This window comes from Zootoca vivipara, chromosome Z1 (genome assembly GCF_965207765.1).
Source record: "Zootoca vivipara chromosome Z1, rZooViv2.hap1.1, whole genome shotgun sequence".
Classification (NCBI taxonomy): domain Eukaryota; kingdom Metazoa; phylum Chordata; class Lepidosauria; order Squamata; family Lacertidae; genus Zootoca; species Zootoca vivipara.
The window spans coordinates 31,094,011-31,111,208 of NC_142583.1; the positions used below are offsets into that span (position 1 = coordinate 31,094,011).

Sequence of the window (17,198 nt, forward strand, 5' to 3'; positions counted from 1 at the left end):
TTGATCTGTAGATACTGGCATGCCTCCAGAGACCAGTTGGGTCTTCCTAGAGTATGCTGAGAGAGAGAGAGAGAGAGAGAGAGAGAGAGAGAGAGAGAGAGAGAGAGAGAGAGAGAGGGAGAATGCATGGAAACTGTAGTTGCTGCACAATTTCCTGGAAGAAAAAACATCAAAACAGATTCATTTGTTTGCAAAGATGCTTGTTAAAGAATAGAATATGAGTCAAGCAGCAAAGTATTCCTGAACTCTTTGGGAAAGTTTCTCACTTCTAGTTAAAATTAAATATAGGGGAATGCATGCACAAATACAAACACACCACCTATACTTCCATGTGTAGAAGCTAAACATCATAAGTAGGTGGGGTTGTGTCCTATTCAACAAGCAGGATTTCATTTCCACTGGCCCTGTGGATATTAACTAGTTTGCAAAGTTTGCATATAAAGTGCAACACCGCTAAATCTGAAGCACATAGTAGTACCACAAACCTTATGCATTAATGACTAGTATGTACACAAGGCCAAATGTGAAATGTGTTGGTAACAAAGGGGGGGGGGTCTGTGTATTAAAGGTGGGGAATGGGGGTAATAATAATGATACAAAGGTGTTGATATGGGGGGGGGAAGCAAAGGCGGTTTAAAAAAGTGAAACCGAAAAAGTAAGAATAAAAATAGGGATAAAAATAACAATAATATTAGTAGTACAGGTAACAACAGCAAAAAAAATCAACCACAAAAATAAGATAAAATAGGTCCCTTTTTGAGGTAAAATGAAAAAATAAAATTATAAAAAATAAGAGAAAAGAGACAAAAGCAAAAATCAGATTTAAAAAGCAAAATTATAAGCAAGAGGTGGTTGCAACGGCAGTGCCCCGGGGGGGGGGATCTGTCTTGTTTTTGTTCTGTTTTCCAAATTAGGAGGAATGAAAAATACGGGGGCGGGGGATAACTGACAATAAAAAATAAAAATAGAAAAAATAAAAGTGAAATAAAAAATAAAATAAAGATAAAGATAAAAAATAGAAATAGAAATAAAGATAAAAATAGAAATAGAAATAAAGATAAAAATAGAAATAAAAATAAAACGAAAAACGAAAAGAGAGCTCCTTGGATGATATCAGGCAGTGTTCTTCTCCCGAGGGGAGTCCTGCCTCTCTCTGGGTCTCGGCCCGTTCCAGGCACGCTAGCCGTCGGGGAGGGAGGCCCGAGTCGGGCCTGGGCTCAGCCACACTTTTTTTGCAGCCTCCCTGGCTCTCTCTTACCTCCGTTCTCTTGGCAGGAGCGGCGACGGTAAGCTGGGGAGCTTGGGTGGTCGGGGGTTCCTTCTTTTCTCCTCTCCGTCCTCTTTCCCCTTTCCTTTCCTTTCCTTTCTTTTTCCTCGGGCAAAAAACCGGAGCAACTGGGAGCAGGGCAAGAGGGAGAAATCCTGCCGCGGTCTCATTGAATCAGGCTGGATTGGGCGGCTGGTGGATGACACGTCTGGGATTCTCCCCAATCGCGCAGGACTGGGAAAACATCCTGCGCGCACGTGAAGGGATCGTGCCTGCCCGCAACCCCACCTCCTGCTCAGGCGGAAGTGGCTCTGTAGCATGAGGGGGAGCAGGAGAACAAATAGGGGGGGGGAACCCAGTGTGAATGGGCCGATGGCGTGCATGCCGGGCGTGCCAGCAGTGAGGGCTCTGCGTGTTACGTTTGACACGTGTGTCATAGGTTCGCCATCACTGATCTAGGAGAAGGTCCTCAGACCCTGGTGGCTTGCAGCTATACACATTTGTGAGCGAGAATCCATACCCGTGAAAATCCACGCCAAAATCATGGCACAGTAGAACTTTCTTGCTCATAATCCCCATCAGCTGGTGCTCCTCTGATAACATTGATAGCCTGATCTTTCATTAATTTGTCCAATCCCCATTTCAAAGATGGCCATGTTGATGTTCACACATTCTGATAAAAATTCTGTAGTTTAACTGTGTGAAGAACTAGTTCCTTTTAAATCTATGAAAGCTTGACTAGATGACCCCAGTATTATAAAAGGAGATGAACTACCACTGTCTATCCACATTCATCACACAATGCATACTTTTATATGCTTCTTCCAACCCCCCCCCCTTTGTTCTTTGGTTAAAAACAACAATTCCTCTCTTAAGCCTTTTAAACTCTGAACAAGTTTAAAAAGTACTGGTTTCAATACAGATCCTTGGGGGACACCACTTCTTACAACCCTCCTTTGGAAGAACTGATCATTTATTCCCTTTCTTGGCTTCCTGTTCCTTAACCAGTTACTCATATATAAGAAATGTCCCCTTTCCCCACAAGTGCTAAGATTCCTCTGGAGTCTTTGGTGAGGAACTTTCAGTAAAAGCTTTTTCAAAGTCACTCCCCATTCTTATTGAGCCATAGCAATTCACAAAGGTGCTAAATTCCCGACATAATTCTATATGTTGTATGTAGGACGTCTTGCATCTCTTTGCTTTGCTAAACTCTGGGATATAATAAATGCATATATGTGAACTAAAATGTAAATGCATTTGGGAAACTTTTGCTAACTATTAAGTCTAGATTTCATTAAGACAAATTTGACATTTCAGTAATGAACAATGAAAATAATACAGGATATATTAGTAGAATTCCTACTGAAAGTGCTATCAAAATATAGTTTTGCTAAGCAAGCCCCACCAATAGCTCAAAGCAAATAACTACAGAAGAACCTAATGCTATTTAGGCTGCTATATTATACATAGTTTTCCTTTTAACGCAAGACATTTTTGAGTAGACATGCATATGAGTATTTTGTTAGGTAGGTATCTAAAAATTCAGGAAATATCTCCCTAAAAATACTTTTCTTAAAAACAAAACAAAACACATTCAGAACTGCAATAGAGGTGCCAAAGAATTACAAAGAGGGAGAGCTGAATGAGAGACAATTTTACCCTGGTCCCCTGCAGATTGGACATTTAAGGTATACAATATGAGAAAAGGTTTACAGTGGTACCTCAGGTTACAGACACTTCAGGTTACAGACTCCGCTAACCCAGAAATAGTACCTCGGGTTAAGAACTTTGCTTCAGGATGAGAACAGAAATCGTGCGGCGGCGCGGCTGCAGCAAGAGGCCCCATTAGCTAAAGTGGTGCTTCAGGTTAAGAACAGTTTTAGGTTAAGAACGGACATCCAGAACGAAATAAGTTCTTAACCTGAGGTACCACTGTACAACATGAGAAAGAGCCTTTTTGGGGCAGGGAGAAAGGGACTGCTTGCCTCCCACCACAAAAGGCAATGGGGGGGCTCTGCCCCCTGGGATCTCCTGCACCTGCCCACTTTGATTCAGGGTAGCCACCCCATCCCCCGAGTGATGGCCTTTGACTCCTACTTAAACCATTGGTAAAGTTGCTTTGATTCCCTGCGGTCTGTTCCTGGTATTGATCACCCCTTCTCCCAAAGTAGAAGGGGGTGGGGACCATTTTGTGGATTGTATCAGGTGTCAAAATGTTTTGGGCTGGCCCTGTGTAGATCTAATGATTTAGCAGGAACTACCGGTATGTGCTGACCAATCAGGGAAAATGGAATGGTAGACCCAGTGCTTTTTGTGACAGGGACTAGGTCACTACCGGTAGGATATTTATGTCCTTTAACATAAATTGGGTTTGGAAGCCAGTGTAGATGAACCAGAATACATAATTTTTCTTCTATGTGTTCTTTCTTCTTCATTCAGTCATGGGTGTCTGTATGAGCTGAAGCTTTAAGTCAGTTTTCAGGGGTGGCCCCACACAAATTAAATACTAGTATACATTTGCTTAAAACTGCTTTAGTTCTGCTATAGAAAAGAGATTGCACTGTGAGTAAAAAATAAGTGATTGTACTGCAACCCAATCAGTAACTTTTCAGCACAATCACTTCCTGTTTTTAGTTGAACAAATGGCATTGCCTCCTATTGAGACTGATATCTGCCCATATGATATTATCAAAGCATTGTATGCACAGCAAATGGATCGCTGAGTATTCTCAGGTTATATAGGCATGAAATTGTACTGATTTTCATTCCTTCACACAGGTTCTCATGTATTCTGTCACACATTTGTAAATGTCCATTCCATATTTATTGAAAGGCAGAGTATTGCTAGAATCTATAAAACACTGGCAATGTCCCTGTTTTTTATTTTATTTTGAAAATCATATTGTGACAGTGTTTTATCTAGTGAATGAAGTATTTGTTGTCACACATTTCTGGAGGTGTGAGAAACACAATACAGAGTGAAATAGCACAGGGCTTCTAAATCTGACAGCTATCTCAGAAAATGTTTGGAATGTTGTTGTTTTTAGTTGAATTTAATACAGCCCTGATGCAGTGATTTCTCAGTGAGTTCAAAGGAATGAAAGTGAAAGCTTATTCAGTGTTTTGTTTCTATGTAAAACAAAGAACTCCTGACATTTTTTTACTCACTATAATAATTCTCTGATTTCCCATTGACCTTGTTTGCATGCCAAGGTAAACTACCATAACTGGTTTACTGTGAATGCACATTATTATTATTATTATTATTATTAGTATTATTATTGCTACTACTACTAAAAAACTGCCAGTTCATCCAACAATCACAGGATGATGTACAATATAAAAAGACAAAAATATATACTGTAGTGACAAAACAGTATCCTGCCCCCTGTTTAAAAGGTCACATATTATTTAATTAGCCAAAGGCCTGGGGAAAGAGAAATGTATTTTCCTGGAGCCTAAAGATATGTAACAATGGGACCAGGCAAGTCTCCCCGGGGAGAGCATTTCCTCCCTGGGAAGCCATAGTAGAAAAGACACATTCTCATGTTGCCTCAGATGATGAGTGCGAGGTCTGAGTGGGTTCATATGGGGAGAGGTGATCCAGGAAGTATTGTAGTCCTGAGCCACTTAAGGATTTATAAGTCAAAACCAGCATTTTGAATTGGGCCCCAAAATAAATTGGCAGCCAGTGCAGTTTGGCCAGGATTGGTGTTACATGCTGAAACTGTATTGCCCCGGTGAGCAACCTGTATAACAGAAGCCCCACGTATAACACATTGCAGTAATCTAACCTAGAGGTTATCAGAGCATAGACCAGTTTTGAGCTTGGTGTGTCAAAATTTGCCAAAAAACCGAGCGTAATTCGGGTGGTGTGTCACTTCGAGAAAAAAAAACATAATTTTGCGATATTTATAGTTTAAATAACAAAAATGTATAATTGCAATATGTAACTGTATTTAATAAACCAAAAACTACCGTGTTTCTCATATTATAAGACATGTCTTATATTTATTTTTTCCTCAAAAAAACACACTATGGCTTACTTTCAAGGGATGTCTTATTTTTTTCCTCCTCCTCCTGCTGCGGCCGGCATTGCTGCTGTGCCTATCACTATGTCTTATTTTTGGGGTATGGCTTATATTCCTTGAATGCTTAAAAATCCTGCTATGGCTTATTTTATGGGAATGTCTTAAAATATGAGAAACAGGGTAATTATTTAACCAAACCAAACAAAAAAAAACCCTTATTTATCACAAAGTGCCCAGAGTTGTTGAGCTTTTTGGGGGGAGCTGCTGACAAGTTTTGGAGGTTTTTTTGGGTGTGTGTGTGCAAAAGTTGCTTTGCTTTTTGGGGGGAATGCCCCAAAGCTGCTGCGCTTTTTTGGGGGAAAGAGAACAGAAATGAATGACTAATAATACCTTCACTGGAACTAACACGCAGCACCGACATAGTCTGCCAAAGTGCCAAAAAAACCAGCACAGAAAGGGTTAAAAACCAATACAAAAAAGGTTCCGGGTTTTAACAGCAAAGACAAGCTGTAGCGGAGACAAGCTGTAGCGGAGACGAGCTGTAGGAGGAGCAGGAGAACAAATGGGGGGGGAAACAACAACAACAACAACAACAACAACAACAACAACAACAGTGCGAATGGGCCGATGGGGCGCGTGCCAGCAGTGAGGGCTCTGCGTGTCACGTCTGACACGCGTGTCATAGGCTCGCCATCACTGGCATAGACGAAATGTTAGGCTATCCATGTCCAGATAGGAGCACAGCTGGGCCAAAGCTGATGGAAGACACACTATGCCAACGATGCCACCAGAGCCACAAACGACAGCTGTGGATCCAGAAGGAACCCTAAGCTGCGTACCTGCTCCTTCAAGAGCAGGGAGTATCCCATCTGATCCAGTGAACCACCCATTAACAGTGCCTCAGACCGCTCGGAACTGAGCTTCAGTTTATTGGCTCTAATCCAGTCTCTCTCCTGGTAGAGATCACCATACAGGGCAACCAAAGCAGTTTCTGTGCCAAAACCCTAATTTATATAGATCTAGAAAATCAGTTTCCTCATAGAGCACCTAGATCTGTTCCATGACTACCACCTCAAGAAGCTTGCCTAAGAAGGGGAGAGTGGCAACTGGTTGGTAATTACTGGCCCAGCCACTTGTCCCCTCTCTGCTAGTTTTTACCACCCAAGAGCGGCAAGGGTCCAGAACACTAGTGGTCACCCAGACTGATCCAAGCATTTTACCCTCATCTTTGAGCCTTACTAACTGAAACTCATCCAACACAACAGGATTAGACAGTGCTCTAGACACCCCTTGAGAGTCATCTGCTGTTAACAGCAGAGTCAAGGTCTGGCTAGATACAAGTGATTTTATCTAGTCAGCTTTGCTCCTGTATGCTAGCGCCACCATACCTGGCTTAGCGTTACTTCCAAAGTGCAGTTCTGTAGCCAACGTTTGTTCTTAACGTTGTGGTTTGTTTGAGCAAAACAAATATATGATCCCCATTTTTGAATAAATGCCAAGTCAGGAATCATTCCCTATGCTAGCAGGGAAGAGCAAAACAGGCAACTGGTGTGGTCATGGTATATATACCACGTGAGCTTTGAACTGGACCATAGTCACATTTCAACCCTTTTAAACCCTATGCAGAAAATACTTCTCAAACCACAAGGTGCCACTTGTGTTTGAATTTAGAAATTACTGCATTCTAAGGTTTTGCATCCCTTAATGTGGTAAATCCCACTATATTATGTTGCTTTTAGCATAAGGTGGTACATAGTCTCTGTCTTTTTGAGTTTCTGTCTACTGATAATTTACGCAACCAATTCAAATGTTGATCTTCACATGGTGAAAAATGTGCCCATTTACAAGTAGTGCTCCTATCCAATCAAGTTTCTATCCTTGGCAGTCAACAGGTGATGCAAGTGTCAGATATGATAGCTATGTTTATCACGTGAAAAACAAGTTCCTACGAATCTGTGCCTATGGAAGTTTACATACTACCTGGGCATCAAAACAATGACAACAAAGATCAAACTAGAAACCTTAACAGCAAGAAATTAGGATGCAGTTGATTGAGCACACAATCAGCCATACATATGTGTTATTACGTGTGCTTGTGTGCTAGACTACACCTTTTATTATAATGCAGGTTTCTTTTTTAAAAGTATTTGTTTAATGTAACATGAAATGCATTTAAGAGCCCCCAGTAAGGCATTCATAACTCTACTGTGTGCAACAATTGAGTTTGCTTATAATTACTGTACATCTGTAGAAAAGGATTATTTTAAAAAACATTCTCCTAATTGTTTTTAGCTTTAGACCCAGCTAAAGATCCATGCTTAAAGATGAAATGTAGTCGTCATAAGGTATGCGTTGCTCAAGACCAACACACAGCTGTTTGCATTAGCCACCGGAGACTTACGCACAGGTAAATATCTCCATATTATTGATTAGTTAACAGTAACAAGGTCTGTAACTCTGGAATTTTGCTAACTGCCACATTTTCATCTCATCTCATAGCTGAGGTAAAAATATGTGACCGTGTATATATTTGTGGACTTTCTATGTATAAAAGAATCCTTCATGGACTTAATAAGCTACAGATCTTTAAAAAACTTACTTTGTTATAATGCTGGCATAAACCATTAGTTAAGCAATGGTGCGTGTAGCATCATTTCACTACTCCCTTCCTGGAGCAGGAAAACAAACCTTAGAACGCTGTTACATTTGAACCAGCACTTCTGTTTCATTCTCCCAAGCAAACCATGATCAGAAACTACGGACAAACAAGTCTGCTTAACTGTGGTTGGTGAGCAGCATTGTTTCTGAACATGGCCAGTGAATTGCTGTCAAAATGGCCATATTTATGTCAATTATATACCAAGCAGTTCCAACGTTAACTGTTTTTGCCCCAAAAATGCACTTCTGAAAGCGGTGCTCCCCCCTCTTTTTTTTTCTTGCATGCAAGCATGAATGCACGCACTCCCCTGTAGACAGTCCAAAGTTTCATGTGGTGGTCTGTTCTGAAAAGTGTACATGCATATTTCTGAACTGGTCAGACAGTTAATGGTTAAAATTATATTATCATTTCATACAAATAAAAAGTGTTAATTGTATCATCAATAGTACAGTTGTTATTCTCTCCTCTGGGGAGTAGCAAAAAAAGTGGTAGCAAAAAACTATGTGGGTGTAAACAAACACAGGGAATTCCTTATTCACATCTCATTTCCAAGGGTTTGGGTTTTTTGTTTTTTGGGCAGGCAGGGTAATCTGCACTGTCATATCTCTCCCAAGATTGCTGGGACAGCTTTTCTATCACCGCTTGGTACTTACTGTCTTATTCTGATAATTGTTGCCTAGGAGCAAAACAGTGAAAATCTGACCTGTTGTTGCCTCCCTCCATGCTGCCTAGAGTGAGACAGATAGCTCATACAGGTGGTAGTGAGGTATCAAACACAGTTGTCCATGTTCCTCCTGTGGGAATTCCTCTTGTTCTTTGTTTGTGTTACTCTAAGGGCTCCCTTATTATGTAACAGGTGAGATCCGCCCCTGTGTCGGGATACCATGCAGTAAAACCCTGGGTATATAGGCAGTATTTCACCTTAAGAAGATTAATTGTGGTTGGTTGGGGGAGTGGAGGAAATACAACAAATGAGAGAGAGAGAGAGAGAGAGAGAGAGAGAGAGAGAGAGAGATGAACACTGCTATATTCATTGTGCCACAGTAAAGCATATCGTTTTGACCTTAAATCATGCATAATTCAAATATGCATTTTAATCATTTTTGTTTTTCTTTATGATTCTGGAAACTATGTTCATGTAATGGTGTTTTCTTGCTGTTCAGCATAGTATACTTATTGAGCAGATGGATAATACGTATAACAGCAAAAGTTGTGAGGTGTCAAGTGTAGTTGCATAGCTACTGGAGTTTCTAAAGCTGTGCATTGCATATTGGAGAGAGGGCCAGATGCCATTTTTCTACTAGATTCTCTTGAAAAACAGGGTTATACTTGGAGGCCACAGAGGTGTCTATCAGTTTATGTTAATGGTTCCATTGTTGTTCATAGTAACAATTATGCATTTAAATGTATTCTTGTATTCTGTTGCTTTTCATTTGATAGATTTCCCTCCAGTAATGCAGCTGTTCTATCAAAAATAAAACAACAAAAACTTCTTTCAATTTAAGGGAGAACATTTTCTTGCCAAATTCTGAAGTTTATGCTATCATTGGTGGCTGGTATGGTACAGTTCTCAAAATAGATAGTTTTAATTGAGTGCACCTGCACTGCTTAGGAAAGCATACCTTTTTATAATTTTCCCTTACTTCACACAAAAATATAGCTTGTGTTGATAAATCATAGATTTAATAGAATTAAGCACAATTGGTCATCATGAATCTTTATTCCTAATAAACAGACATCTGGACCATTCAGCACTAAATACCCTTGCCTTAAGAGATTGAAATGAGTAGGAGGCAGAACATATTTTTCCATATATGGAATGCAAAGTCATGCGAGTCTATTGTAGGCCAGCCCACCTGTAAGTTGTAAGGTGGAAGACATCCCTGTTCGGTTGTTGACATCACTATTAGATTGCAACAATGGTAGACTGGCGGGGCAGGGCAGGGCGGGGGAGTTCAGCTATCCTGTGCCATTAATATTAAATGCTGCATATCAATTAGTGCCCGCCTCTTTTTCAGAAGGGATTTAGGGCAGATGAATTTGGGTGGCAACACACTTGTGCCTTGTGACCCTCCATCTGAATACTTCTGAAGTAGAGCACTTTAAGCATTTGATTGCATTGGCTAATATATTTTTAGAAAATGTATGGCTTGAGTGTTGAAATACTTTGTTTCTTAGGATGGCGTTACAGTTGTAATGAGGTATTTGTGATGTGATTTTAAGGTGAAATACAGACAAATACATGTTTTTGAATATGATTATACCAGAAGTTTTCAACCTCTTTGAGTCCATGGCTCCCTTGACCCAACTACGTTATTTCTGCAGCTCCCCTGTGAGGAAACACATTCCAAAGCCTCAGAAGCCAATTTATGTCACCTCTTGACTGCAGCCGACAGTCCTTCACCCCTTTTGGAACACCCTCCCATGAGTCATCCACGCAGCTCCCCTGGTCTCTGAGTCTTCCCCACCCCCACCACAAAGAGAGGTGCCTCCTAAAGCCATCTCACAGGGGCCTGGGAAGAGGATTCCCCTAGCCTTAGTGGCTCAATAGAGATTGGCTGAAGGTGAATGTGAGGCCATCATCTTACTCGCCTTGGGAGGCAGCAGGTGCCGCTGGGCGTGCAAGGTGGAAAGACTCCCCTTTGGCTCCAGACACTCAGCTCCCAGGCAGGCATTACACATAGCCAGCACAAGAAAGGCCAGCTGCCTGCCTGCCCGGCCTCCCAATTGTTGATCCATCAAGTTGATCCATTATGCTCATCAAGCTTTCATTTATTTTTAGTTTGATTAGAGATTTTGACAATCTGTGTGCTTTTGCACATACCCATAAAATATTATGATACCATGTATTTAGCAATGCAAGGCTGAGCAATCATCTTTGATTAATCCTTTCAGGATATTTAACGGGTAGATTTTAGAGAATGCTATCACAGGTTAGGTTTCTTCCCATTGACAAGCACTACTTCAAAGAATTGGCCATTATGTTTTATTTGCAGTCATCATATGAATAACACCATTATCTGTATCCACATATAATCTCATATCAACACAAACTGAATTGCTTCTTGTAAAGATTTTGGGGTTTTTTGCTTCAAATATCAGTAATTTTTCTCACCTTACCTGTTATTTACAAATGCCTTTGAGATCAAACCCACCAACAGATGTAGCAAATTCTAAAAATAGGGCATGCCACATATATCTTATATCAAACTGACCTGGCCACCCTTTTGACATTAATAGCAGCCTTCTGATTCAATGTACATGTGGCATTGTAATGATTCAGAATCATGAAGGGGGAGTGCGAGGGAGCCCTGGCTGTATATCTTTTAGAAATGATTGCTGCACTCCATAAATCCCAGAAAGTTGAAAATTTAAAAATCTTATCTTCATTTGTTGCACTTCTTATATTCTTTCCCCATGGGGAGGAGGGAGAAATTTTAAATGAAAGGCGACAGGGGTGGTATCTGGACACACCTTAATTTTGGAACTTAAAGAATGAATAACATTCCAGAAAGCAGCAAAAATTGCTTTAAAATCGGCTATTGGATCTGTTTCATTTGCTTATCCTATTGACCCTAGCTTTGGATATATAGCTATAGCTAAGGAGTGCTTTCCCCCCTTAAAAGAATGTCCAGGGGTATTCTCATTTTCCTACACATATTAAAATACTGCTCCTCAACGAGGCCAAACTTAGAGTCACAAAATGTTTAGGGGTATGGGTAGCCCTGCATTCCCCCCAGAATAAAGTACTAGCTATAAGACCTAGTAAGGGGGGGGGAGAGAAATGTAGACAGAATGGAGTGAAAATCCATTAATTTTGTTTTTTATGGTGCTTTCCCCGATTTCCTCCCTAAGCTATTCCTGATTTGTGTGCTGTAGTAACATAGGGGAAAACATTTCCCTTTCAGCTTTCAGGGGTGATCAGCTCTGTGCCCTGGAGCATGGTATTTGGTTACCCTTGTCTGTGATGGATGATGTGACAGAAGCCTGGAAAAATTCTGAAGTGCTATAGAACTGCAGTAGTGGCTCCATTATACACAGCACACAGAACAATATCACTTATTCAAGCTGTTCTTTGGCACTGCATCTTCAAGACTGAAGATTTCACGTTAGTATTTTTCTTTCTCTTTTTCGAGACTTTACTTAAAGCATAGTGCTTTGGAAGATGCTTGATAAAAACAAACAAACCTTATCTCTTGAGTAATTCATGTTAAGTAATCATATCAGGAAGGCAGTAAATGTGTTGAGATAAGTACATATGTTGAGATAAGTAGTCTTTGAGTTGGAGTGATATGAAAAATTCACCTGATGAGATGTCTGATAGGTTCATATAGCTTGACTTTCTGTGAAACAGATTATGGGTTAGAGAACAAGGAAGGATACATTTCTTAGTTTGGATAATGGGTGGGCCCACAGTAACACATTCATATTCATTCTCTCTCACTCTCTCTCTCTCTCTCTCTCTCTCACACACACGCACACACCTTCATTTGCCTTTTAGTAACATCAGCAACAAAATAAATTAGCACAGAAAAAGAAACATAACGTAAGCATTGATTTATTGGTTTGCCTATGACCCTTTGTCACCAAATGCTTAATGTACTGAAAGTGAATTCATAGGGAGCAGATGCTTCCCTAATTATTTGAGGATGAGACTGTTTTGTTAGTAATGGGAAGGAAAGTTGGGTTGGGAGAAACAAAGAGTGCAGTTGCTGACGAGTAAAACCTACTGAACTTCATGAGTCTTTGGGTGAATCTATACATTGGGGAAAAAGTCGTAAATTAAATCGTGGATGGATCTCTACATTGGGTGGATCTATACATTGGAAAAAAGTCATAAATTAAATCATTATAACAAAGGAAAAAAATGTTATGTAAAAGCACACATAAAAGATTTGAGCTCTACAGGGCCATCTGGTGTTGCATGTTTATAACACATTCAAAACACTGTTTTTTGACTAATGTAACTGAGTCATTACTGCTGAGTAAATATCGCAGAGGATTTCACTGTAAGCTATTTATAGGATATCTAAAGGTTTTCAATTATTCATTGAATACTGAACACAGAGTACCGTCCAGAAGGATTTGTGTAATATCCATTCATACCAAAAATACTGTGTTCTGTAATGGAATAATGTGTTTGTGCTGTACCAAAAGACTATATGGGTTGGGATCAGAACACATAGGTAGCTTGCTTAAAATCGCTGCGATGTGAACTCTGAGAAAATATTATTATACGCAGAGAGTATTAATTTTAAAGAACATTGAAGAGTTTTAAAGCTATAAGATCAGCTTTACAAGGAAGGCAATTTCTGAGTTAAGCTGCTTAAAGAAATAGATTCGCAAGCGATGGCTTTCATTTTCTGCATATTGAATTGAACTTGATTTTGTGCTATGGCTAGTATTTAAAATAATTATTCTGATGGCCTGTGTGTAGGAATTTACATGGTGCAATGAAAGTGAACAGGTTGGCAAACTTTGGGTGCCCCTTTTCTCTTTCTTTTCACTTTGGAGTTTCTACCTTGAGAAGAAGGGAAGTGTTCCTTTATTTCCACAGGGCCTGCACTCCTGCCAAGTAGACAGAACCCCAGGCAAGTCAAGGTTTGGAGAAGCAGGCTGATCTCTTACTCTCCCTGAGGAAATTGCTTCAGTGGATGGTAGAATGGTGAAGGGGGAGGAAAGGTAGAGGAAGAGAACACAGGAAATGGTGAAACTCTCCTGCTTGTAGAGCAGGATATCACTTAGACCTGTGTAGCCAGGGTCTTTTCCACCTTTGCCCACTTGGGCATTCAATGCAGCACAACCTCAGACTGGAGACTCAGTGGTGTGTGTGTGTGTGTGTGTGTGTGTGTGTGTGTGTGTGTGTGTGTGAGAGAGAGAGAGAGAGAGAGAGAGAGAGAGAGAGAGAGAGAGAGAGAGAGAGAGAGAGAGTTGCCATAGTTCATAGATTTTCTCACTTACCTAGGATATCTCTCCATCGGGAGCTGGCCTTGAGGGCAAAAGAGACAGATTGGAGATGCTGCTAGGTGGGTGGTATTTGATGTTATTTTCTCTGGTTGTTACTACAGTTTAATAAATGAATCTGATTTAAGTGTTCTCTACCAAAGTTCAACTTCTTTGATTATGATACATGATTATGGACAAGATTTTACTGTTTGCTGTTTGCTAATCAGTGGAATTGTTATGCAGCCAGAAGTTTCCAAGATCCCATCCAATTTTAAACTGACAGAACTAAATAGACATAGACATTGCCTTGGATCTAGAGTAGATTAGTTATGTTTTTATTCTGATTAAAATCAATGAGACTTAAGTTAGTTTTAAGCATCAACTACCAAGATTAATTTGTCCCATTGATTTAAGTGACACTAAAACACAACTAACTTGTTCTGAATCTAGTCTATTGGCTGTGGAAGAGATTCCACTTTTATGGTTTCCATTGAAGTATATTAAGATTAACAGAAGTTCATGGTTAACTTTAACTCCCCACACATACAGGGAGTTAATGGTCTGTGAAACTTCATTTTTATTGATTTGTGTTGTCAGAATTTCAACATGTTCTTCAGCACTGGAACTTACAAGCTAGAAGGAAGAGCTACTGAATAAGGAATTATTATTATTATTATTATTATTATTATTATTATTATTAATACCCCGCCCATCTGGCTGGGTTTCCCCAGCCACTCTGGGCGGCTTCCAACAAAACATTATAGTACAATGGTCTGTTAAACATTAAAAGCTTCTCTAAACAGGGCTGCCTTCAGATGTCTTCTAAAGATGTCTTCTATATATTTGTTGTTGTTGTTTAGTCATTTAATTGTGTCTGATTCTTTGTGACCCCCATGGACCAGAGCACACCAGGCATTCCTGTCTTCCACTGCCTCCCACAGTTTGGTCAGACTCATGTTCGTAGCTTCAAGAACACTGTCCAACTATCTCATCCTCTGTCGCCCCCTTCTCCCTGTGCCCTCATAAACTATGTCTATATATAGAATGGTATTTAATTTTGGAATATTTCATACCATTACCTGTCTGGCCAACAACTGGGATGGTGGCATGATTATTCTGCGCTTAACTTAACATAGGCAATAGGTTAGAAATCTCTCATCTTTCTTGATAGATTTTCAGGCATCTTGTTTTGGTGACTTGCATGGCAAAACCAGGTTTTTCAGCTAGTAGCCTAATTATTCTTCTACTTAAATAAGGTTCATTCTGTTATGTAATGCAAAATATATAATAAATTTACTGGTAGAACTATCAAAATTATTCTTCCGAGACATAGGTTTGGATGTTTTAATATTATATTTGAGCAAAATATACAAAACTATATTCTTCCTTTCCTCAACTGAAGTGTTTTATCTGTTATGTCTGAACAGCAATTTAATTAAATTGGCATAAATTGTGTATGTATATATTGAATGAATTTATAATAGAATTAGAGCAAGGTCTCATATGATATGCCAGTGAAGCAATTAGAAGAGAGGATAACCAATTGCAAAGGTAGCAAACACTCTAAAATGCTTTAAGCATGTGTGTGTATATGTGAAATTAGTATACAGGTCTCACCATCTTCTTGATTCTGTATCTTGTAGGTGTGTTTCTCAGAGAAAAAAAAGACTCAGAAAAGAGTTAGCTGACTGATATGGATGGGATCTCCATTGATATCCCTCCCATTAAAAATATAAACTAGGGGAAGACCTCATATTCGTTATGTAAATTCATGTAAGCTATAGTTTAATTTGATAATACATCAACAGGGCAATCCAAGCCTCCAACCTGCCATGCTGCAAGGGGCTTGGATGAGACAGACCCAGCTGTGCATACATCTGTCACTGGCTAGGGGAGCAAATGGCAGGCAGGTGGAGCCGTAACCTGTAGTAGCCAGCAGAAACTAGTCCTTTTGGCTTTCTCAATTCCATCAAGTTTCCATTGTGCCCAATATATCTCTGCTCTCCTTTGACACCATGCACTCCAGTTTGCCTCCTTAGTGTGAAGACTTCTGTCCTTAGTTTATATATGGCATATCTCTCTAAATGTACAGTGGTACCTCGGTTTATGAACACAATTGGTTCCGGAAGTCTGTTCATAAACTGAAGCGTTCATAAACTGAAGCGAACTTTCCCATTGAAAGTAATGGAAAGTGAATTAATCCGTTCCAGATGGGTCCACGGCATTCGTAAACCGAAAATTCGTAAACCGAGGTGTTCATAAACCGAGGTTACACTGTATTTGGAACATGCTGTACATTTTTCTCTATAGGAAATATAAATTGAATGTGAAAATACATTAAATCCTTTCAGATTTTGTTCATTCTGCTAGAAGGAACTTGTTTCATCTGATCCCACTCAAGTTTCTCAAATGACAAGATTCTTGAGTCTGAGATTATTAATGACTAGGCTCACTCTGAGCCCATACAGTCGAATTTTGGTCTTATACCATTTTCATGATTTCCCCCCACATTAACTTGCTTGTGTATTAAGAAATGCTGCTGCTGCTGGTGGTGGTAGTATGGTCATCTTCAGGTTCCCCCTCAGGGAGCTGCACATTATGTGGAGATGCAGGAGAGAGCCTTTCCTGGTTATAGAACACATTCCCTCCCTGGAAGCTTGGGAAGTGCTAACTTTAAATTCTTTCGGCCATGAAATTATACCCATTGCTGTTTCATTAAAAAAGATCATTCATTTTAAACAATACTTCAAAGAGATTTTAATAATTGTTTTGGAAGAATTATTGATAACAAATGCTCACAGTCTATGTAGTACCTTCCTGCTTATCCAAGTACTTCAGGAGGTTAGCCTAAGTAAGAATGTCTGATATGCTAGTGTGTTGTTTCTTGATCCACTTAAGCTGCCATGTGCAAATCAGAACATAATAGCAGAACTGTTCTTGTGGGTAGAATGTTTTTGAATACTTTGTTGTTCCTGTTTAAAATCAGGCCAGTGTATGAGGAAATGAAGAAATAATGCAAATACTAATGAAATAATAAGTCTCAGGGTTATGTGACCCTCCTTGCTTTTATAGAGGTATAGAGGTACTATTGAAACTGTTCTCTGTAATTCCATTACTGTCTGGTATGGTACAGCCTCTAAGCTGGATAAGAAGAGGCTCCAACGAGCAGTAAGAACTGCAGAGAGGGTAATTGGTGTTAGTTTACCTCCAATAGTGACACTTTATGCTGCTTCAGTCAGGAAGATAGCAGAGAGAATTGCTGTAGACCCTTCACATCCTGGTCACCACTTGTTTG

At 39.8% G+C, this 17,198-nt stretch overlaps 1 protein-coding gene across 1 annotated transcript in view; it reads left to right on the plus strand.

The window, feature by feature from the left end:
* Positions 1 to 17,198, plus strand: part of SPOCK3 (SPARC (osteonectin), cwcv and kazal like domains proteoglycan 3) — a 117,597-nt gene that overhangs the window by 52,392 nt on the left and 48,007 nt on the right. The window contains exon 4 of the mRNA XM_035113977.3: positions 7,591 to 7,705. Coding sequence (XP_034969868.1) covers positions 7,591 to 7,705 — 115 coding nt within the window. The remainder of the gene's footprint in view (positions 1 to 7,590; positions 7,706 to 17,198) is intronic.